At 38.2% G+C, this 25,087-nt stretch overlaps 1 protein-coding gene and 1 long non-coding RNA gene across 3 annotated transcripts; one reads left to right on the top strand and one right to left on the bottom strand.

The window, feature by feature from the left end:
• Positions 1-3,982: 3,982 nt before the first annotated feature.
• Positions 3,983-6,759, top strand: LOC107762411 (uncharacterized). Its single transcript, XR_001642785.2, has 2 exons — positions 3,983-5,455; positions 6,562-6,759. It is a non-coding gene; the product is annotated as an uncharacterized LOC107762411 (long non-coding RNA).
• Positions 6,760-18,035: 11,276 nt separating this feature from the next.
• LOC107809177 (ribosome biogenesis protein WDR12 homolog) lies at positions 18,036-23,753 on the bottom strand. Of its 2 annotated transcripts, none has more exons than XM_016633770.2 (14): positions 23,449-23,753; positions 23,147-23,247; positions 22,162-22,268; positions 21,678-21,713; positions 21,485-21,570; positions 21,081-21,148; positions 20,889-20,999; positions 20,667-20,789; positions 19,739-19,882; positions 19,213-19,321; positions 18,907-19,043; positions 18,776-18,811; positions 18,591-18,690; positions 18,036-18,287 (listed from the first exon to the last, which is right to left on the bottom strand). In XM_016633770.2, the coding sequence occupies exons 1-13, from the start codon at positions 23,618-23,620 to the stop codon at positions 18,598-18,600; spliced, it is 1,323 nt and encodes a 440-aa protein (XP_016489256.1). In that variant the 5' UTR covers positions 23,621-23,753; the 3' UTR covers positions 18,036-18,287; positions 18,591-18,597. The 2 variants fall into 2 exon arrangements, with proteins under 2 accessions (XP_016489256.1, XP_016489255.1); XM_016633769.2 differs by having other exon boundaries at positions 18,036-18,282.
• Positions 23,754-25,087: the final 1,334 nt, after the last annotated feature.

Below are 25,087 nucleotides of genomic sequence, written 5' to 3'. Positions count from 1 at the left end.
GCGAATCTGGGCTGTTGGGGAAGAGTTCGATTTTGCGAAGAATTCCCTCGCATTTGCGATGTGTGTCTGTCCGCTTTTGCGAAGACAGTGTTCGCTTATGCGGCAACTGTTGTTTCACATTTGCAAATGTTTGATCGCAAATGCGATCTTCGTCTGGTCTGTCAGGGGTTGCATCTATGATGTTTTGTTCGCATTTGCAGAATTCGCATTTGCGGAGTTCTCATTTGCGGAGGTTGCATTTGTGAACCCCCTATCGCAAATGCGACATCTGCAGCCTGCTAAATGCTAGGCATTCCGAGTTTTAGCTTCATTTCGTCATATTTTGAACCCTAGGTCCGAGAGTGGGCGATTTTGAGAGAAGAATTTCATCTACAATCATTGGGTAAGCACCTCTAATCAATTCACTATTATATTTTATGATTATACCTTAGATTTAACATCACATTCATGAGAATCTAAAGGAAAATTTGGGGGAAATTGTAAAAACTTTCAAAAAAAAAAGAAAAATGATGATTTGAAGGACCAAATAGTATCGGAATTTAATAATTTTTGTACGGTTGAGCTCGTATCGAAATGGGTGTTCGGGTTTTGTGATATTAGTCGGGTTCCGAGGTGCGGGCCCGAGGGTTAACTTTTGGGTTGATTTTTGGATTTTAATAAAGATTGAGGCTTTATAATCCGGAATAGTTTCTTATCACTTTTATTTGTGCTTTGAAGTTATTTTGGCTAGATTTGAGCCGTCTGGAGGTCATTTCACCCGAGAAGTTCATTTTAGAGTATCGGTTTGTCTGCTTTGAGATAAGTATCTTGCCTAACCTTGTGTGGGGAAACTACCCCTTAGATTTTGAGTCTTCTATGTTAATTGTAGTCCGTGTATGCGAGGTGACGAGTACGTGCTCGGACTTATGTGTGGAAAGTTGGCCTTTTAGGGTTCTTAGGTTCTTGTATTCACTAAGTATGAAGTTGTTTTTGTTATGATTAAGTTTTTCTTAATTACTAGTTTCACCCCTACCTACTTTAATTGGAATTAATTGCTTCCTGATCCACTCCTACTGCTTATTTGACTCTAATATGACTTAACTGAAGATTTTTGCCTCTTCTATTGCCATGATATCTTTTCATAATTGCTTATCTTTATTTAAAATTATTATTATATCTTCTGTAATTGTTTAGCCTTAATTGAGGTTATGATTATCTTTCCATTGCCTATCCTTAATTGAATTTGTTGTATCTCTTTCGTAATTTCCCAACCTTAAAAGAAGTTTAGATATCCTATATCTTAGTTGACATGTCCTTGTTTGGAATTATTTGACTCGTGTTAGCTCCCTTGTTGTTGAACTGTATATTGTGGGATCGTTGTTACATATTATTTTCGTCTTTGTTGAGTTGTTCTTATTACGCCTAGTATTCTCTATTGTGGCTATTCCTTGTGAACTAGTTCTACCATTTCCTTGTGATCGAAAGTTCTTGAGTTGATTTACTTGTTGTACTCTTGTATTTATTGTCATTGTTGTTGTTGTACTTGTTGTTTTGATGCACGAGATTTCTGACGTCGGTTGTTATCGTGATGCACGAGATTTCTGCCGTGCGGTTGTTATCTTGATGCACGAGGTTTCTGTCGTGCGGTTATTGTTATTGTGATGCACGAGGTTTCTGCCGTGCGGGTCTTATTGGGTTGCACGAGGTTTTATGTCGTACTATTTTTACTTTTTATATTTTCACATGCGGCGTGACAAGGCAGGATATATATATGTGAGTTGCGCATGTGGCGAGACAAGGTGGAAATATTATTATGCACGTGTGGGGAGACAAGGCGGGTACTTACTATATTATTGCACACGTGGCGAGACAAGGTGGGTTGTGTCAGAGATTGATTTGTGATGACTTGTGATGGCCTGGGGGCATTTTTGTTGTTGATATTTGTATAGTGGTACACTTACTTGTGTGAGCTTTATCTTGTGAAAAGTTATGAGAAAACATCCTACGTGTTGTCCATTTCTTTTCATATACTTACTAGCTAGCATGAACTATGTTAGGACACTTGCACAAGCATACACGTAGTAAAGTACTCTTATCAGTTAAGAGGTTTTCTTGATATTGTTGAGTATAGATGCACACCCTTGTTTACTTGCCTTCTATGTGAGAATGACTCTATTTGGCACGTGAGTCGTCAGTGCGGTTATAAAGTGTAATGAGGGCACGGGATGTCAAGTGTTAGCGTTCAGGTATTGGGACCCGTGAGTGGTAAGTAGTCTGAGGTTCGGTACCTCGTGGAGTCTATTGAATAAACCTGGTGTGAAAACGGTCGTTTTGTTGAGTTGTTACTTGCCCTTTCTTTATCTGTGATTATCAGATTTAGGCTGTGTTTGCGTTCATTTTTTCTATGTCATTGGTGTTCCGCTGATAGTTGTTGTTTTCCTTCCTTACTGAAATTTTCGTATTATTTGCCACTTTGCGTAGTCTTTATGTAGAATTATACTCTGTTGTTCTTATACTTATACTTGTTAAGGTTATTTAGTCCAGTAGGTGTCTTGATTGTTCCTTGTCACTACTGCACTGAGGTTAGTCTTGATACTTGTTGGGTACCATTGTGGTGTACTCATACTACACTTCTGCGCATTGTTGTGCAGATCCAGATATTTCGAAGTCAGTTGATCAGTAGCTAGTTGTACGGACTGTTGTTGTGGAGATTCAAGGTAAACCTGTTGTTGCTTTCGCAGGGTTCGGAGTCACCTTCTGATTTGTATTCACACTGTTTACTTTATTTCAAACAGTTGTATTTAGAAAATTGTAGCAAACTCTGTAGAGCTTTTGACTTGTACTACCGGTTTTGGGAACTGTAAATTTTATAGAGATTTCTATTTCAAAAATTGTTAGATGTTATTTAATTATTTTTGTTATTCAGTAAATGTTAGGCTTACCTAGTCCCTAAGACTAGGTGTCATCACGATACCCAACGGATGAAAAATTGGGTCGTGACACTTTTTATCCCTTGAGATAGAACATCTAAAAAGGCATCCAATATCACAAACATATCTAGCCCTAGTAGGATCTGTTTTTCAATCTTCAAGCCTTACCCATTAGCAATCTATATATATAAAAATAAAAAAAAATTGAGGGACGTATGCTGGTGACGTGGCACTCTCTTAAGCAAGTATTTAGACTTAATGCCATAAGACATGCCAAAGCGACTCCCGCCTAGGCGCACTGTGGACCATGAGATTGAGTTGGTGCCGGGTGCCAAACCACCTGCCGGGGCGCCATATAGAATGTTACAACCCGAACTCACCGAGCTTCGGAGACAATTGACGGAAATTCTAGACACAGGGATCATCGTGCCCTCCAAGTCCCCATACGGGTCCCCAGTGCTATTCCAAAATAAACATGATGGCAGTTTACGACTCTGTGTGGATTATCGGGTTCTAAACAAAATCACCATGAAGAACAAGTACCATATTCCGCTAATGGCAGATTTGTTCGACATACTGGGTGGTGCGATGGTATTCACCAAAATAGACCTGAGGACGGGTTATTGGCAAGTTCGGATTGCAGAGGGTGATGAACACAAGACGACCTGCATGACGAGATATGGGTCGTTCGACTTCCTGGTTATGTCATTCGGCTTGACTAATGCGCCAGCCACATTTTGCACCCTAATGATTGGAGCACTTGCGGAAGTTCCTAGCCCGATTGGGGGAGCACGAATTATATGTGAAGTTATCCAAGTGCTCGTTTGCTCAGAAACAAATTGACTTCCTCGGACATGTCATCGAGGAAGGGCGAATCAAAATGGACCAACAGAAGATTCAGGCCATCACAGGATGGTCGCCGCCTAAGGATATCCACGCCTTGAGGTCGTTCTTTGGCCTATGCAACTTCTATCTGGGAGCTGGTGACGTGGCACACTCTTAAGCAAGTATTTAGACTTATCTTTTTTCACAGTTTTTTAACATTTTCTCTATTATTTTGTTTCTTCTCATTGTTTAAATTAATTTTTACCCTTCGGTTAAGACTCAAAAGCTGCGCTCCTTCATTAACCCTTCTCATTAAACCTTCATATACTATTCATCTTAATTACGCCTTCTATCTTCCTCTTCTTTCTCATAATACACCATAGCCAGTTTAGTCTTTTTTCTTTGTGCCCTGCCGGAAAAAAAATGTTAGTGAGACAAGATTTTGTGGCATCCTTCATAACTGTGCTATCCCCAAAATATAAGACATCGACCAATCGGAGCCACTGGTGGTGGACTTAAGATACCGATTCGAAGTCGAAAATCAGTGATTGCTTGAAAGCACTCAAAGACTTCAAGGACATGAGACTTTCTGCTCCGGAGAAAATTCACGGAACAGTTCACGACTTTGCACGTTCTTTCTCTTCGATTTTTAAATTATCTTAATTCTTTTTACTCAATTTTATTGCTATTTACTTTTGAAACAATTAGAGGATATCACGAATTCTCTAGATATTGAAATTAGAACTTGTGAAATATATACAAATAGGGCAGCGTTGATTGAAGTGTTGGTCAATCTTTTGATGTTTAGTTGAAAATTCAATCATCTTATTTCAAAGGAGAGGTTTTCCTGTCGTTAGACTGATTTATTGTTATATCTGGACTTCTCATAGTTTTATTTTTCGTTTTAATTATGCTATTTTGTTTTCTCCTTAAGTGTTGGCCGTTGGACAAGGTTGCAGTAGGTTTGGATGCTCAAAATATTAAATTCATTAGAATTGTTAAAAGGACCTTTCTTTTGACCTTCCCTATAATTGTTAACATTCATTACAATCATAAACAATTCACATTTACTAATTTAATTGAGTTATTTCACATTTAACATTTGTTTTGTCAATAAAAATTATATAGGATGTTAAAAATTCATTAAAAGTGGGTAAATCATGATAAGATGTTTGACATTATTTTCTTTTATTAAATTTAAATTTTAATATTTTAACTATTTTTTCAGATGGGGATTGATAAGCTTCATGAATGCTTAAAACAAGTCCCGCCTTGAGAGAGATTATGAAACAGTCACACATGTAACAAAAACATCAACATTAAAATGTAATTTCTATTAAACTCTATAATGCTGACCTGAAATATTGTGATGCATTATTCTTGAGTACCAACTTTCCTTTTGATGTTGAATCGTATTTTCAGAACACTCAAATATAATATTGACGCATCCGACTGTTTTCCTTATTAGGAATTCATTTCCCTTTTTTACCCAAGTGATTGTCTTGGGCATATGATGATGTATTCTTCTTTTAATAGGATGTTGAACTAAACAAATGATGGTCACACATAACAGAGTGGAGACTATGATGTTCAAAATGAGCAAGTTAAAAATGTAAAGACGAACAGTCGGATCCATTGGAGGTACATGTTTAACAGCTGCAACTCTGTTACTTGCTTCGGCCAAACAAGTAGCGTCCTTGCTAGAACTTGATACAATTGAGGTATACTTTTGAGCTTTACTCTTCGTGCCACAATATTGAGTAATTTGTCAATGAAAATGTTACATTACTTTATAAGTGTTTAAATCTAACTACATAATGTATAATGCAAATAAAAATCATGGATGAAGAAGGATATAATATCTAGAGAGAATATGAATAAGGAAAATGTAATTGTACCTTGTTTATTTTTTCTATGAAGGTATCTGTAACTTGATTGATAATGATAAACTTTGCACAATGTATAATCAAGCATTTGCACAACTTGGAGGGAATTACTATTAGCCGTAAAAACTTCTTCTTGAAGGAAACCTTTCCTTGATGCCAAATCTGAAATTCCGTGGTGCTTAAGAGGAGCATTAAGATGTTTTTCTTTATCTTTTGAATAAATTTGTAGTAACATGAAGGTGCTTTTGGTCTAAAGTTGGATGAGAAAATAGTTTTCTGCTCAGTAAGTATATCTTTGTACTGTAAAAAAAGATTAGATATACCAGTTGTGAATTTCAGAGATTGCGGCATACATTTTGTCAATCAAATGGTTCGAGGCCTCATCTTTTTTGATTTGTTTGAGGATTATATTCAGGTGTCGGCTTATGCCAAAATGATTTTGTGAATTGAAACAATATTGACATTTTTAAAATATCATTTCGTGCACTATTACCTTTTTCTTCTATAATCTGAAGTGATCATTTTTAAATAGGAAAGGGAAAGGATTGGAACGTTTGACCAGAGATTTTATAGTGTTTAAAGGTATACAAACGAGAAATAACACCAGCAGCACGAAAAAAAGAAGAGTGACAAGGTGGTCTTTGGTTTTCCAAACAACCTTGATAGCTTATGCACGCTCTTAACCAACTCCACGTAATTCCTACTTTAATAGTATTAGAATATTTTTGCTGCCTCTACCATCCTTGAAAGCTTAAATTTAGCTCATTTTGACAACATTTTTTTGAGAGCAATACCTAAAGACACCATAAAAGGGGGATTGTCTTCTTAAAAAATATATATTTAAACTTTTTGTGTAAAAGAAACTGATTTCTTTTTTTCATGATAAATGGTTGAAAATTATCTGTATGTCTGATCTGATGATTTTAAGGATATTATTGCAGGACTATTTCAGAGTATGGTATGGTACCGACAAAGCAATCGATAATCCATAGGCATTTATTATATTCTCTTGCTTTCTTCTCATAAAGTTGGACTCACAGTTTGTGATCGTGTATTTTTATGAAATTATTTTTGTTAAATTTGTGGAACAGTTTAGCGCGATTCGAGTATTTACAACTTACAAGTTGCGTCTATGAATGCCATTTGGATTTACAGTTGTCTTACGTACTTGATTTCTTAATTTCAGTCTACAATTTGAATGGAGGTATATGTGATAGTGCAAGAATATTTTTGTTTATAACTGAGAATGTGTTGTACATTTTATTTTTTTCCTGCAAAATCTGAAAATACGTTAGTATCAAATAAATCTTTTGTTCTTCTATGATGTGCTTGGCAATTTTATTTTTGTTCTTTCTGTGTAATATTTTTTTTTTAAATTTTCCCTAGAAGGAATAAGCCTGATTAAACATTAAGAAAAGAAAATGGTCTAATCATAGTGGCATGAGATGTCATGGGCGGCTTTCCAGCCATGCCCCATGACCCCTTGGACGCGCCCCGTAGCGTCCTGGCAAGCCTCCCAATGCCTAACGCCACGGTCGGCCACGTGGTCTCGGCAGCTCCAAGTGACAAGGGCGCATATGCCGTTGTCGCCCCACCGATAGCTATCACCAGCGCCCAACCACAGGCAGATGCCAACAGCGCCGCGCGCACAGACAACGTCGCGTGCGCCGACCCTGATGTTAAAGACAAAGTTGTTGCCAACGGACCTGTTTCTACTTTGTAGAAGACTAAGTTCTTTTCATTGTAAATATAGAGTAGTTTTACTGCATTTTCTTTCAGTGTGCTTTTACAGCTTATTTAGGCCTAGTGATGTAACTTTGGTTTATTTTTTTTAAGCATTATTAAGGGGGACCAAGCAATCAAACTTTCAAGCAAGTAAACAATTCTCTGTACTGGTGTCTCTCCCCCCGACACCATGTTGTTTTTCTGTGTTATTTTTCTGTAATAGTTTTCATTCAATGCAATCGAGCTTTCTTTCATTCTCAATACTCTCTTTTCTGCTCTCTCTCTCTCAATTGCTCATGACATTGGTTTTCCCATATGGCACTGACAATCTAGACTAGCGCACAGAGGGGACCTCAGTTGGCGGACAGCAACCGTACTGACATCGGTTGCTTAGCTTTACGTCGCCCTTCCAAGGAACTTCAGGAAGGCGTCGCGTAACAGTTGGTATCAGAGCCTAGGCTCGACATCGGACGAGGGATTACATTGTAATTACTACCATTTCTGACCATGGTGAATTATGGGGATCGCATCGCGGCCCTTGAGGAGACGGTTGACGCATTACTACCCATCGTGAAAATGGTGCCTGACCTAAAGACCAGCCTTGTGCAAAGGTTGGACGACCTGGACCGTAGACTGATCCAGGCCGAAGTTGACATAGAAAACATCAGTCGCGACTCTGAAGGAGACCGGCAAACGACAGCCACAGAGGCAGCCGAAATGTTTGGTAAATTTGAGGTCCTCCAACAGGAGCACGCCGAGGATTTAGCCAACAGGGAACAAGAGGCAGACAGGGTGACTACCATGCAACAAACTATAGACAACTTGACAGGCCAGCTCAACGTTGTCAATGCTGCTTTACAAAGCCTGCTTTGGGGAGGTGGAAACCAAATCGGGAGTGTTGTGAACCTTGCCCCAGTAGCCCAAAAACTGAAAATTCCTGAGCCAAATCCATATAGTGGTGCTCGGAATGCCAAATAAGTGGAAAACTTCATCTTCGACATCGAACAATACTTTGATGCCATGGGGGCCTAGAAGAAGCTAAGAAGGTAGCAACTGCTGCCATATATCTTCAAGGTGGTGCCAAACTCTGGTGGCAGGTGAAATACGAAGCCATCAAGACTGATGAAGATGCCCTCGAGACATGGGAAGAATTGAAGGCAGCCATACGCCTACAGTTCTTCCCCGAAAATGTTGAGTACAATGCTAGGAGAAAGCTACGGTAGCTCTGCCAGACCAAATCAGTACGGGATTACGTGCGGGAATTCTCTGCACTCATGCTGAACATCCGTGACATGGGGGACAAAGACAGACTCTTCACCTTCCTGGAAGGGTTGAAACCTTATGCCCGCATAGAGTTGCAGAGACAAAGGGTAGACACATTACCTAAGGCTATCCAAGCAGCAGAGTTCCTTGGAGATTATCAAGTGGAAGCCCGGAAGGACAGGCCTCAACAGCCTGTCCGAGGAGGATACAAAGGGGGCCAGCCGAACACTGGTGGCCCTAGAAGAAGTGGAGGAGACCGGAGTGCAACCAAATCTAAGGCTCCCTCTTCAGGCAGTACTAGCGCTACATCTAACAACAATGATCGGGGGAGGAAACCCCCATCAGGATGTCGTCATTGCGGCGGACCACATTGGAATAATGAATTCCCACATGTACAGATGAACGCCCATCAAGCTTTTGAGGATGGGACGGATGACGACGCCGATGAGGCGGACCAGACCGAACCAGTAGGTGCATTCAATGCAATTGTTGGCTCTATTTCTGATCCCTTAGCGGGAACCAGTATTGGTATCCGTAAGAAGAAGGACCCATGTCCCAGCGCCAAGAAAGGGAAAAATAAGGCGAATGAGAGGACTCATCTTTATCATGAGAGGACCTTAATGTTCATCGACATGAAGGTAAATGGCAAGCCCATTCGACCGATGTAGACACGGGTGCTACCCACAACTACTTAGCCTCGACTCAGGTGGAGCGCCTTGGACTAGTTGTAGGAAAGGGCAAAGGTCGTGTCAAGGCTATCAACTCACCACCTCAGACAATGGGTGGAATAGACAAAGAAGTATCAGTGAAGCTTGGCTCTTATGAAGGAAAGTTCAACCTGCGTGTGGTGATCATAGATGACTTCGAGTTAATAGTGGGGTTGGAATTCCTGAGACAGACCAACACCATGTCTGCACCGTATGCAGACATGCTACTGATGATGGGAGAAAATGGGGCCAAGCCCTGCATTATTCTATGCATGCCCATGAAGATGGCCGCCGAGAACATCTCGGCCTTGCAGTTGAAAAAGGGGGTCAAAAGACATGAACACACGTTCATGGCTACCCTCTGCATGGAAGATATAGAACACTCCCCGGGTCCCATTCCTGCACCCGTGAAGGAGATGCTACTGGAATTTGAAGACATAATGCCACAAGACATGCAAAAGCGACTACCGCCTAGGCGCACTGTGGACCATGAGATTGAGTTGGTGTCGGGTGCGAAGCCACCTGCCCGGGCGCCATATAGAATGTCACAACCTGAACTCACCGAGCTTTAAAGGCAATTGATGGAAATTCTAGACACATGGATCATCGTGCCCTCCAAGTCCCCATACGGGTCCGATGTGCTATTCCAAAAGAAACATGATGGCAGTTTATGAATTTGTGTGGATTATCGGGCTCTAAACAAAATCACCGTGAAGAACAAGTACCCTATTCCGCTAATGGTAGATTTGTTCGACAGACTGGGTGTTGCGACGGTGTTCACCAAAATAGACCTGAGGACGGGTTATTGGCAAGTTCGGATTGCAGAGGGTGATGAACACAAGATGACCTGCGTGACGAGATATGGGTCGTTCGACTTCCTGGTTATGTCATTCGGCTTGACTAATGCGCCAGCCACATTTTGCACCCTAATGAACCAAGTCTTCTGAGAATACATTGACGAATTTGTCGTGGTCTATTTGGATGACATTGTGGTATATAGCCATATACCGGAAGAACACCTGGAGCACTTGCGGAAGGTCCTAACCCGATTGCGGGAGCACGAATTATATGCGAAGCTATCCAAGTGCTCCTTTGCTCAGAAACAAATTGACTTCCTCGGACATGTCATCGAGGAAAGGCGGATCAAGATGGACCAACAGAAGATTCAGGCCATCACAGAATGGTCGACGTCTAAGGATATCCAGGCCTTGAGGTTGTTCCTTGGCCTATGCAACTTTTATCGGCGTTGTGTGAAAAGTTACTCCCTCATTGCAGTGCCACTGACAGAACTTCTCGAGAAGGTTACACCCTGGGATTGGGGTCCCTAGAGAGTAGAGGCCTTCAACACATTGAAAATGGCCATGTCCAGTAGCCCCGTCTTGGCCCTCCTTGACTTGGCCAAGCCATTCGAGGTACAAACGGATGCCACCCACGAGAAAGAATTATTGGTTGTCGTTCATTGCTTACGCCTTTGGAGGCATTATCTACTGGGAACCCCGTTCATGGTCAAGACAGACAACACAAATGTTAGCCATTTCATAACCCAGCCAAAGTTGAATTGTCGACAGGCTATATGGCAGGAACTCCTAGCGGAATTTCACTTCAACCTGGAGTACCGAAGTGGGAAGACTAATCATGTTGATGGTGCTCTCAGTCGGAGGGATGATCTAGCATCAGTGTGCATATTTGCCACCCTAAGGGGAAGCGAAGTAACAACCACCATAAAAGACCAGATACAGGATCTACTCATCAAGAATCCTGTTGCACAGTATTTGGTTGATTTGATAGGACAGGGCAAGACTCGCCAGTTCTACACAGAAAATGGTTTCTTGAAAGTAAAAGGGAACCGACTTTATATTCCTAAAGGAGGGGATCTGCGAAGGACTCTTTTGGCGGAATGCCACGATACTTTGTGGGCCGGTCATCCAGGTGAGGAACACACCATGGCATTGCTTCGTCGTGCATATTATTTGCCTCAAATGGTCGATGACATCGCTCAGTATGTGAAGACTTGTCTAGTATGCCAGAAGGACAAGTCAGACCGCTTGACGCAGGCATGATTCTTAGAACCACTAGCTATCCCAAAAAGACCTTGGGAAAGAGTTTCCCTAGACTTCATCACCGGATTGCCCAAGGTCGGATATCTCACAACTATCTTGGTTGTGGTGGATCGGTTTTTCAAGTATGCTACCTTTATAGCAGCCCCACAATATATATCAGCAGAAGATACAGCTCGACTCTTCTTCTCTCATGTCGTCAAATATTGGGGTCTGCCTAAAGACATCGTTAGTGATCGCGACTCACGCTTCACTATCAACTTTTGGACCCAACTCTTTAAGTGCCTCGGGTCAAAATTGAGTCATAGCTCAAGTTTTCATCCACGGTCTGATGGCCAGACGGAGCGATTCAATGGCATGCTAGAGGAATATCTCCGGCACTTTGTAACCGGATCGCAGAAAAATTGGGTGAAGCTTCTGGATGCTGCTCAATTGTGTTTCAATTCACAAAAAAGCTCAAGTACCAACAAAAGCACTTTTGAAATTGTTACCGTACAGCAACCGATACTCCTACATATTGTGAACGCACCAAACATGTCAAAATCTCCTCGGGCTGCTAGTTTCTCAAAAAAATGGAAGCAAAATTTGGAGATAGTGCGGAGCTATCTTGTCAAAGCCCAAAAGCGGATGAAGAGGCATGCTGATCAGAATCGCCTCTATGTTGAATACTAAGTGGGAGATAAAGTGATGGTCAAAATTCCAAAGTGGTACTTGTTTGCAGGGGTCCATGACCCTCGCCTATTGCAAAAATATATTAGACCCTTGTCCATTGAAAAGCACATTGGGAAAGTTGCATACTGGGTGGATACCCCAGCTTGGTGGAAAATTCATCATGTTTTCCATGTCAGTCTCCTAAAACCTTTTCGGGAAGATATGGAGGATCCTTCACAAAGACAACTCACAATACCAAGTATTCGAGGCCCCAATTCAACCGGAAAAAGGCGTGCTGAAGCTATTCTTGATGATCGAGTGATTCATGCCTCAAGGAAAGATCACCAAGAGTTCTTGGTGAAATGGCAGGGATGTGATGCAGAGGAGAATACCTGGGAGAGGGGAACAAACCTCAAAGCCTAAAAGAGCTTACTTGATGATTATCTTGCAACTAAGGCGCCAAGGACATCGCCAACTCAGGTGGGGGAGAATGTCATGAGCGGCTTTCCAGCCATGTCCCATGACCCCTTAGACGCGTCCCGTGGCGTCCTGGCAAGCCTCCCAACGCCTAACGTCACGGTCGTCCCCGTGGCCTCGGCAGCTCCAAATGACAAGCGCGCATATGCCATTGTCGCCCCACTGATCACCAGCGCCCAACCACAGGTAGATGCCAACAGCGCTGTACGCGCAGACAATGCCGCGTACGCCGACCCTGATGCTAAAGACAAAGTTGTTGCCAACGGATTTGTTTCTACTTTGTAGAAGACTAAGTCCTTTTCATTGTAAATATAGAGTAGTTTTACTGCATTTTCTTTCAGTGTGCTTTTACACCTTATTTAGGTAAAGTCATGTAACTTTGATTTATTTTTTTAAGCATTATTAAGGGGGACCAAGCAATCAAACGTTCTAGCAAGCAATCGCCTCTATGTTGAATACTAAGTGGGAGATAAAGTGATGGTCAAAATTCCAAAGTGGTACTTGTTTGCAGGGGTCCATGACCCTCGCCTATTGCAAAAATATATTAGACCCTTGTCCATTGAAAAGCACATTGGGAAAGTTGCATACTGGGTGGATACCCCAGCTTGGTGGAAAATTCATCATGTTTTCCATGTCAGTCTCCTAAAACCTTTTCGGGAAGATATGGAGGATCCTTCACAAAGACAACTCACAATACCAAGTATTCGAGGCCCCAATTCAACCGGAAAAAGGCGTGCTGAAGCTATTCTTGATGATCGAGTGATTCATGCCTCAAGGAAAGATCACCAAGAGTTCTTGGTGAAATGGCAGGGATGTGATGCAGAGGAGAATACCTGGGAGAGGGGAACAAACCTCAAAGCCTAAAAGAGCTTACTTGATGATTATCTTGCAACTAAGGCGCCAAGGACATCGCCAACTCAGGTGGGGGAGAATGTCATGAGCGGCTTTCCAGCCATGTCCCATGACCCCTTAGACGCGTCCCGTGGCGTCCTGGCAAGCCTCCCAACGCCTAACGTCACGGTCGTCCCCGTGGCCTCGGCAGCTCCAAATGACAAGCGCGCATATGCCATTGTCGCCCCACTGATCACCAGCGCCCAACCACAGGTAGATGCCAACAGCGCTGTACGCGTAGACAATGCCGCGTACGCCGACCCTGATGCTAAAGACAAAGTTGCTGCCAACGGATTTGTTTCTACTTTGTAGAAGACTAAGTCCTTTTCATTGTAAATATAGAGTAGTTTTACTGCATTTTCTTTCAGTGTGCTTTTACACCTTATTTAGGTAAAGTCATGTAACTTTGATTTATTTTTTTAAGCATTATTAAGGGGGACCAAGCAATCAAACGTTCTAGCAAGCAATCGCCTCTATGTTGATGTCTCCCCCCCCCCCCCCGGACACCGTGTTGTTTTTCTGTAATAACTTTCATTCAATGCAATCAAGCTTTCTTTCATTCTCAATTCTCTTTTCTGCTCTCTCTCAATTACTCATGACATTGGTTTTCCCGTATGGCACTGACAATCTAGTCTAGCGTACGTAGGAGACCTCAGTTGGTGGACAGCAACCGTACTGATATCGGTTGCTTAGTCTTACGTCGCCCTTCCAAGAAATTTCAGGAAGGCGCCGCGTAACAGAATTAATGACTTCTCCTCCTCTTTCTATTTCTTCTCCTGTCTTTTGTTTTGTCCTTTTTTTGTAAGTAATCTTTCATTTTACCTTTCATTTTTCAGAAATGATGTATTTCTTCTCCTGTCTTTTGTTTTGTCCTTTTTTTGTAAGTAATCTTTCATTTTACCTTTCATTTTTCAGAAATGATGTATGCAATGTGTGTTTTTGCCTTGATTGTTTGGTATTGGTCATATTTTGTATCTTGAAATTAATATAATATCACAAAATTATGGAACTATAGAAATACAAAAATAACTGATCATTGTGTTGAACTTCAATTAAATATTGTAGAAGTGATTATATTTTCTCTCACTTTTCTTTAATACCTTATTTTGGAAATTTAACAATACTCCAAATACAAAAGTATATAAAAAGAATGAAATTGAAGGATAATGTAAAGATATTATAGAAATATAAAACAAAACCTTGCGTTGAATAATTTATTGTTTATTACTCTTGCAATTATATAATAATTTTTTTGCTATAACACATAGAAGAACTATTTGTTGCGTTGAATTTAAAAATTTTATTATATATAATATATCTTTTGTTTTCAAAATTGAGTTGTTTAATAGACAGATATTGATGGTATAATTTTGTGATATGATGTAGGATATCATCAAAATATCGTAAATAGCACAAGGAGGTACCGGGGTCAATAGTTAATGTTCATTCAAGCACATTATCTTAATATATTATCCAATTTTATTCTCATCAAGAAAAGAAGATTTAGCCCTCCGATGTGTGTAAATTTAGAGAAAATGAGTCTTGAAAATTTTAAAAGGGAGCAATCAAAAATTTAATTAGATAAAAGAAGTTAATTATAAAAAATTTAACAATAAATTTTCATCCATACTTTATTTTTAGGATTTGTATAATAGTTCATTACCCTTTTAGCTTTCACCATATCCTTAAATGCTATACCCTTATCCAACTCCTTAAAATTCTCCAACATATCCCTTACTACCCACCTCCTTAGTATGCGTCAAGTCTTTCAGAATCATAATCAACATCAAAATTATAATACCCAATAAAATTCTCATTATCATATATTGCTTCAACATCTACATGATATGTTTCAGTATGATGCAGAATATTTTGAGTATGGATAGTCAAATCCAACTCATCTACAGCAGACAAGTTTATAATTTTGAACTCCAAACATATAAGGCATTGTAAAGCCCTAATACCATCATCTCCATCAATTATATAGAATATACTCGAGGGCCAGTAACTTAAAGTTGTTTCACTTCAGTAAACCCTAACTCTTTTGTGAACTTTCACACAAGTTTTTATAAGACAACAAATCTGGGTCAAACCTATTCCACATATGGACTACTTACTATACAATAACTCTGGAGAAATTATCCATTCAACCCCATAGTTAAAACACACATTCACTTTGTCAGTCATGCTTCAATAAAGTTCACATGCAAAAAGAAAAGTAAAACAGAAAATTGAGCGACCACATCAGCATTATACATCGGCAATTAAAAAATACAAGAATAACAAAACTCTAGAAAGACAATAATTTTGGGGACCGCAATAGAAAAGAACAAAAATATAAAAGGATGGAACTTCAGAGAATAAACAATGATTTACTCTCCATTTACACAGACAAAAACAAGTAACCCCACATGCGCTATAATCCCCACATGAACAGAATCTACACTCACCATATTAAACCTCACCCACCATATTAAATAACCTTTTTCATATTTAAATAGGCTACTAACATTGATAAGTTACATCAATCTTCCGACAAAATTGAATTTTGAAACCACCATCGACAATAGACTGCCTTCTGTTCGAAACCCTAATAAAATTAAAGAGGAATTTTGAGGAAGGGGTTTGTTCGAAGAAAGACAGGACTAAAGTGAAGGAATTAGGGGTTAGAGTTAAAAGATTGAATTTTATCGGGTTGGGCTTGGTTAATTCTACATAATCAGGGTTAAATAAATGTGGAATCAAGTCAAGGAAGATGGTGTAAATTATTGACACGTGGCAAAGGTAGGGTCGAAAAAATAATTATTATAATTTACAAATCATATATTGGAATCGTTAGTGGACAGTGGCATCAATCGGTCAAAAGTCTAACGTTAGTGGAATGGAAATATCGAACATTTAACGGATAGCATCAATAAGCCATTTCTGTTAGTTCAGTAGCATTTTTAGGCCATTTCCGATAGGGAAAAGATTCTCAACTATATGTATTTAGGATTTTTAATACGCAATAAAATCTAAAAGATTTGAGTGAAATATAAGTATTGGCACATATGTTTTCTCTTTTAACTTTAAAGTTCGTGCTTTAAAATTTTATTGGACATTTTTTCAAAGCTAGATGCATTGAAGTGCCAATATATTTTCGTTCCTTTTTTTTTTTAATCTCATTTCTATATGCTTAGTTAGCGTCGGCAGTCCAATGTTTTGGTAGCCTATCACTACTTTTGGTTTATAGTTACATTTGTTCTATGAAAACTGACTATCACATTAATCATAATTAAATTCTATAGTTTTGTCTTTTGGAAAGACTTGTTAACCTATTTGATATCATTTTTATTTTAACTTGATAAATAGTTTTTATTGTTTTCTGAATTCTAATTTAAAGAATATAGGTGAAATATCCCTCTCAAAGTTAGCTTTGATCCTAAAAGCAAACTAGGAGATCTATACCACAGGATGCATAAAAGATAGTGATAATAAGAAAAATTCATATAATAATACACTAATGACGTGAAGTTCATCTAATTATATGTAAGACAAGATAAATATTACGGAATAGAATACCAAATTCCAAAAGATATGTATGGTAGTTTGGATATCAAATGAATAAAAAACATCTTGCCGTTATAGATGAAGTACCAAAATAAACCTTATTTGTTTTATGTATCTTTTGGACTTCTGTTTTGTAAGTAAAATCTCAAGAGAATATAGTCAAGTTGAGAATTATGCCAATAGGGGATATAGCTCAAATGGTAGAGTGCTGAGAGGCACGGGGTTCGATCCCCCGCATCTCCATGTTTTGAAACTTCCAATTTTGCAGCTCCTACTGCGAGTTTCAAAACTTGTGAAGCTCTAGCTGATCAACAGCATCTTGTTTCAACAGGATCAATTTAGAATCTAAGTTAAACTTGCCACTTGATTGATTTTGATGCACAGAATAATGTTATTAGTCCTAGATGAAGCGATTGGTCTCTCAAAAGCTGAAGAGAATGCGGTGAAGTCGGAGATTTGTGTATATAAGGAAAATTATATAGGGGGGAAAGAGCCAATTCACAATAGACGTTATATGATAAAGATCACCTTTTCATACTTTATCAGATACTCTACAAAATAATGCATTTGCGCGATGCCATCTGCTGAGACCCAATACTTTTTTCCTTTTTGATACATGATCATCAAGTCAATATATTGAGTACTCCACTCTTTTTCTTTTTCGAATTCATATCTGCATTCTATTCCATTGTAGGCCATTCAATTGTCAGAGAAAAATTCAGTATCACTCAATCATGATCCACTTATATTTTCAGCTGGCAAAACAAACGAACCTTATATTAAGAAATAAAAGGAAAGGCGTTGCTTCTTTTCTTTCTCTTTTTTTGGTAGGGGGTTGTTAAACCTAGCCATTTCTCACATTAGAGGACTCTTATCAAAGGCATTTCCAGAGAAGAGGAAAATATGGGAGAGAGCAAAGTAACGAAACCAGTCTGTAAAAAAAGGTTTTGGTAATCATGGTCACTACCAGATAAATTGCTATTACTGGTTGCTGAAATAACATATGGATTCTTGGCGATCCTATCAGATCCCTCGAAAATTCTCTAGGGGATATTTGTCAAAAACTAAAGCAAGTTCAATAGGCACCCAGAAAAATGATGGGGGGAAATGAAAGAGAATAAATAATAAAATACAGAAGCTGCAAACATACATCCGAGGATACAGCTTCAATTGATCAAATCGCACAACCTCATAGGAATATATATAATACAAACCATTTCCAGTTAGCATATCAAAATTGTTTCTGAAGTAAATTCTCACAACTTCAGTCTGACCCAGCCGATTCCATCAGCAAAATTGCATCAATCTTTTGGAGCACAATCACCTCAGCAACAGGGTAGATCTGTCCTGACAGAACAAAAGTGCTAATCATATATTTAGCAAATTCCTGTTAACACATTCAATAATACAGCTTCTGGCAAGTGAACTATTGTCACTACTATCATTTCAAATAGGTTAATCAATAAAACACATCAAGCCTCGGCCTCTGCGGACGTGTTACCTTGTCCTATCAGAACTTTGATACAGACAAAACTTAGCTGTATCATGGTTCTAAGCCTTTTTATAATAACCTATGTTCTTCTCCACCGAACTAAGTGATGAAAGACAATTTATTTCCAAAATCTCTACTCTAAGAATATAGTAGTTTACCTCTACATCACAGATCACAAACATCAGAAGAGATGCAAAGCTTCGAGTCAGCCCCACCACTGACTACACTTTCACCTTTCCACCAATCCGCACACAATACCTGTATTGACAGAGTAATGTTAGGAAATACTAATGTGATAGAACAAATACTCTTAAACCAGATCTTAGAAGGCAAAATTTAATACCTTGTCATTGTGAGTATCAATGACAGCAAGGGGCCACTGCAATATAAAATGTTTTACTCAGGAATGGAAATATAAGTGTTTATAAAAAGCCATACTAGTCAATATAGGGATGTTAAAAGTGTAGTACTAACCGCAGTTCTCAAGTCCCATAACATTACTTTCCCATCATAAGATGCAGAAACCAAGTGAAACCATGACTTTTCATGCCACTTGCAGGCAGATATCCAAGAACTGTGTGATGAGAATTGATAAACAGGAGCCGAAGTACCTGTTAAGTAAAAGATGAAAGTATTTCTTCATATATCAATGTATGCTGTAAGGTCCTCAATTACTTGGAACTATAAACACAAAGAAAAGATATTTAAGCACAGAGAGACAGAGAGGTTAAGTTCAGGGTGTTTAAAAGTGCTTCTGTAAGTTGGACAGAAGAAAGAAACCTGGTTTGCGAGGATCCCATATCCTAAGAATGGGGTCAGAACCACCGGCAGCAATGAGGGCATAACCTTCACCTCCAACATCAAGGCAATTAATGACTTTGTCGCAATACTGTTGAAGAGGAAGGTGGTCATTATCCATTACGTTTAGGAAAATAAAGTTTCAAGCTCCCAACCCAATAGACTAAAAAAGATACTATACATCTTGGCAATAAAAAGTTCAAAACCAGCAACTAATCCTGATGGGACGGTATCTTTTTCTTCAAGATAGTTTAATTTTTAAAAATATGATTGTTGACTGCTGAAGAGAAATGTTATCTCTGGCAGAAAGTGGAAGTAATATCACGAATAATAGCATATTTAAGTGCCACAACTTCCCCAAAATTTGCATATATTCTTATTTTGCAAGTTGGTAATCTATTTCGCCCCCTCCAATCTAGATGTATGTAATTTGCGTAAAAACAAGCCTACATGCATAGGACAGTAGAGATGTGACAGGAAGAAAAGAAGGAAAGAGACGGTATGTCACCATGTTCAGTGAATCCTTGCCCATCTCAACATCCCATCTTCTTATAGAGTGATCCCATGATGCTGAATACATTGTTTCATCTTGTGGCCACACCACGGAAGACACACATTGTGTATGTCCTACAAGTGTGGATTTAGCCTCCTCCTGTGAGCATAAGACGTGAAAGATTTCTTGAGTACAAGATTAAGATAACAAACATTAACATTATAAAAATTACAGAGAAAACAATAGAAAAAGAAGAGAGAAAGAACAAAGATCAAACACCTCTCCTGGTAGCCAAAGACTAACATATTTCAGAAATAAATTTCAACATTATTTTGGTCCCTTCATCTGCATTGATAAACATTGTCATTTGAGGAAATGAGAAGCTTTTTGTCTTCCACAAAAAGGACACTAGATTTCGCTAATAACTATGAGTTGTCAATGAGATGTAATGTAACATAGAAAGTCAGAGACATATTTGACTGGCACAAAATTGTTGCACGAACAACTTAGAGAAGAATAAAATAGCGACAAAGGTGGTAAATAAGGAACAAGGGAGGACGATAGGTGGGGGGAAGGAAGAAGAACAAATAACAACACAAAGTTGGAGGCACTGCAGGAAGATGGGTGAGACAATGGATAGGTGTGGCATATAACACCCATATAACAGGTAGGATGGAGAAGGAGTAGGGTTCAGCGAAGAAGAGGTTTTGCCAAAAAGTAAAAGTACATTATTAGTAACGTGTCGTCATGTATGCCTTGCACTGGAAAGTTTTCAAAACCAAAATAGTATCTGCTGCCGTAAACTATTTTTCCTCCTCTTTCAATGACTTTGAGAACAGACACATCATCCTTTTCTATGTGGATAAGGTAGAACAGATACATTATCCTTATTAAACAGTTTTTCAGTCTTTAACCTAGACAGTTAGAAGAAACATAGTCATACTTCTAGTTGAGGATCTTCCTCTTTGGCATCCTTTTTCCTTTTCTTGACTGAAACTACATCACCTGTATCTGAGCCACTTGCTTGCCACAAAGCTATTTGGCAATCCCAGGACCCTGAACACACCTGTCAACACAATAAATGCTGGGGAATCAGTAAAGTTCTTAGAACTAATTTCGTAGTTAAAAAGCTTCAAATGATCAATTAAGTGAAGAGATGCACGACCATATCTCCAGCGGGGTTTGCTGCAACACTTTGGACAGAAGCATTATGTCCATGTAAAATCTTAAAGGCTCTAATCCTCTTTAGCTGATCCGAAGACTCATCTGCATCAAACTTTTAAGCCAAACAAATACTAATTAATGGAAGATCACAAATTAGCAGTGAGTTATCAGTAGTGCAGACAGACGATGTTACCTTCCAGAGCCGCAGTGTCCTATCCTTGGAGGCCGTGGCTACTATTTGATCAGCACCACTTTGAGCCACTAAAGAAAATAAATGGTACAAACTAAAATAAACACAGATAGAACTGGGGAAAGCAATGAAGCACAGAAAAGTAGATATGCAGGAGCAATTTAAACTAAATTTCAATACTGATTGTCATGCTGGTAAACTTTTTAGGTAGCCAGTGTGTTTCAGCATTGCAAGGCAACTTAATAGAAGGGATATCAACAAGAAATATTAACCAAAAAAAGGAATATGAAACGCAGGTGATATGGGTGTGAGGAGCATGGTGTCCCAGATAAATGATAATGGCAGCAGAGAATAAAGCATAATGCATGAAAACGAACAACTGAGGAGAAATTATCTCCCACTGATACCTCTTGGTTTGACAACACAAACAGAAGTAATTGCACCAGTATGGCCCTCCAATTGATGTGTACAAGATCCGGCAGCCTTCCATATTCTGATTAGCACCATCAAATGTGAGGTTGACACAACAACATAAAACAAACCAAGCCTATTTTTGAACCAAAAATACAATTAGCAAAGAATATACAATCAGCAGATTACCTTCCACAACCATCATAGCATCCAGTCAAAATAAACCTGTCAGATCAGATATATGCACATCTTGTCAGTTAAGGTTATGGGAAGAAGACCATTGTTACAGAATTAATGGTAACCATCAAATATTTTAGGACAATGAAGCACATGGAGGATGAAATTTAGCTTCAAAACACTTGAACAAAAGCAGCAAAATGTAATAAGAAAACGTTTCCTCAGAAATCTAGTGTGTAAGAGATATCTATGGAGTGAAGTGAATGCAAAAGAGACCTGGAGTATAACCACACACATCCACGCACTCTATTTTTGTTTTTTTCAAAAAATATATTTTGGGGACAAAACCAATATTCTCATTCAGTAAACAAGTTCCTTTAGAAGAAACTCCCACAAAATCTCAAAAATATGAAACAAATGAAAGATATACAAGTTGGTGAAAACAACAAGAACACACCAAAGATTCTAGAAAAACAAATTTCACACTCATGCTTACTTAGAATTAGAACCATCAACTGCACTGACCCAGTCATCATGCAAAGATGGCTCTTCTTGTTTTCTTGGAGCCACAGCTTTAATGTACTCAATCTCTAATATTTTCTCCTGTAAAAGATATAGAAAACAGTTACACATAAAAGGAGGAGTATAAGAACCACCGAATAAACGTATAATGACATAAGTAAAAAGTTTTGTCAAAAATCTCAATGGCTTGTGAGTGAAATAGGCCACTACCGGGTAGTGAAAGAGAGCATAAGAGAAACAACTGGGAAGGAACTTGAATTATAGAGTAGATACTTCTAAATCCTTCAGATATGAATACCTTTTTGCAATCTTTAGCATTTCCATGAAGAAAATGTTCACATTACACTACAATGCATACAATTTTGAAACAGAACTTTTAATACTTTGGAGTTGAGTAGGAGCAAAAGCACATAAGAGGAGACAGTATATGTTTTACTTTTTCTACAACTTTGAGACTCCAATAAGAGATACAATTGCAAATATAAAGAGAATAACACTCATGAATAAAGCAAAATAACATTCCCACAAGCAGAATCCATTAGATGCTTTGTGGAATCAGAAATAGTCCCAAGCAATAGGGTTCATTGAGCTAATCCAACTATTGGTACAAGTTCAGCTCAAGCTTGCCCACGTTTATCAATCTTATGACTGGCTATTCATCCTTTTCTGGAGGATCTTATTATCATTCGACATGAGTCATTATGCTGAGACCAATTGAAGGAACATACATTAAACAGAATGCAGATTAATGGAGCAACACAACAAAAACGCACTTCTGTTATGGTGTTTCAAAATGTTACATGATGTATAGAGGTCATTCTATATTTTCTTTGGAAGCAAGATTAACCAGCTTTCATAAGTATCTTTTGATTTTTAAGTTGGTCTCAAGAGACAAAACAGTCTACTGGACTGCGATCACTCTAGCAGTCAAGAAGTCATTTCAAGAAAAAAAAACTTACAGCTGAAATGCCCTTGGCAAGGAGAAACTCTTCAAGTGACATGCGGACCAGTTCTCCATCAATGAGAAAATCAAAAGGCTCAGTATTCCATTCATCTTTCCCTGATAATAATCAAATGACAATCAGGTAAACATACTAGTAATTATAATTTATTTATCTACAACAACAAAAAATGAACCATATTAATTCAAACTACATAACACGACCAATATTCAATCAACTATGCTTCAGTCCTAAACTAGTTAGTGAAAGCTATAAATTTTAGAAAATTAATACTGGGCAGAATAATTAGAAGTTGTTACCAGCTTTAAGGAGGTTGTTGACAATGGAAGAGAGGCCGAAACGGGTGAGATTGGAGGGAATAGCAATGGAAGTATTTGGGGCTTTAAAGGGAGGCTTCAACTTCGTGACGAACCGGACCTGCACCCGCCTCGCTGACTCATCAACGTCCCCGTCAATATCCATTCCCGCCATTAATTCGTCGGAGTTAATCGGAGAAAGGTTAAGGATGCTAGGGTTTAACAGGCTGAGGGGGGAAGTTGGCGGGTCGAGCTAGGGTTTAACGGAAATTTTGAAGTCTTGTTCATCTATTTTTGAGTCTTTGATAAAAGGGTTGGGCTTTGGGCTTCATGTACTGTATTGGTGTGACTTGTGGGGGGCAAGTGCACAAATAGCCAATGTTATTTAGAGAACTAAAAATCTTAAATTCAGGAGAATTGAGGATATTTTTATCCCGAAAATTTAAACTAAAAAACTTAAATTCATAACGCATTGACTAATTCTTAAATAGCAGCCCCTTAGAGTGGCTACCTGATATCAATTCTTCGTGACTTGTGAGATAGTCGGTCATACAATTGCTTAAATTTAAAATAACGCATGAATATATCATATATGTATAATTTATATGCAATGTGTATATAATATATGTATAATCGCTAGGAAAATTAAGTAGTAAATCTAACAGGCTATATATGTAAAGATCTTTTTCTTCTTCGCCTTCTTTTTCTCTAATTTTTTGTCTGTTTATTTTCATATTCATATTTAAAATAATTTTCTCATATATTAGAAGCAACAGTTGGGATTTAAGTTGTCTGTGTCATCAACATGCATGCTTGGCCAACAAGTGACATCTTGGAGCCACACGTGGCTAATTAAGGAAAATATTTATATTACACATATATCTATTGTGAAAGTGGGACCCATCCAAGCATTTATTCAAAAGAAGTTCTATGGAAAATGGAGATGCATATATAAAAACGGAGTAAATTTCATAAATGGTCATATAATTATGATTTTTTTTCATTAAAGTCATATAACTTTATTTTTTCACACAAAAATCATACAACTATGACTTTTTTTTATCAAAGTCAAATAACTTTGTTTTCTCACACAAAAATCATAAAACTTTCACTAACTCACATAAAAATCATAGTGGTCGGAAAATAAAATTTTTGGTAGTATTTTCTTATTTTATATTTTTTTTATTATTATTTTCAGTCTAATAAATAATTATCCAATTAAAATAGAAGAAATATGAGTATATTTTTAGCTGCTCATAAAAATAATAGCCGATAAAATATTTTTTATATATATGTGTATTATATACATATAACATACACATTCTATATATATTTTTATATAGGCTAGCAAATGTAATTAGTTTCGGCCGGCCGGTTAATTTTATATTTTTTCTCTTAAAATAGGAATGACCCAATATCCATATACGTAAGTTAATATAGTAATAAAACATAATTCTTCCCCCATAAAAAATTTAGTTCATAATGCTTGAGATTCTGATAAGAAAATAAAGAAATGAAAGGTATAATTAGAGCGCACTTAAAATCAAAATTCTATCAATTTGAATAAAAATCTTGAAAAGAAAAATAAAAGATAGAAGTATCATATTTTGAAGGATTTACTATTCACTTTTAGTATTATTTT

Source organism: Nicotiana tabacum, chromosome 17, assembly GCF_000715075.1.
Source record: "Nicotiana tabacum cultivar K326 chromosome 17, ASM71507v2, whole genome shotgun sequence".
Lineage (NCBI taxonomy): Eukaryota > Viridiplantae > Streptophyta > Magnoliopsida > Solanales > Solanaceae > Nicotiana > Nicotiana tabacum.
Note: the sequence above shows the minus strand (reverse complement) of the source record. Positions and strands in the feature narration are given on the sequence as shown.

What these genes read in the sequence shown, in the direction of transcription:
- LOC107809177 (XM_016633770.2), bottom strand. Translation starts at nt 23,620, where the DNA reads ATGGCGGGAATGGATATTGACGGGGACGTTGATGAGTCAGCGAGGCGG. An exon ending in CAACAACCTCCTTAAAGCTG is followed by an intron (nt 23,248 to 23,448) that starts GTAACAACTTCT and finishes GATTATTATCAG; the next exon opens with GGAAAGATGAATGGAATACT. An exon ending in GTTGATGGTTCTAATTCTAA is followed by an intron (nt 21,714 to 22,161) that starts GTAAGCATGAGT and finishes CTGATCTGACAG; the next exon opens with GTTTATTTTGACTGGATGCT.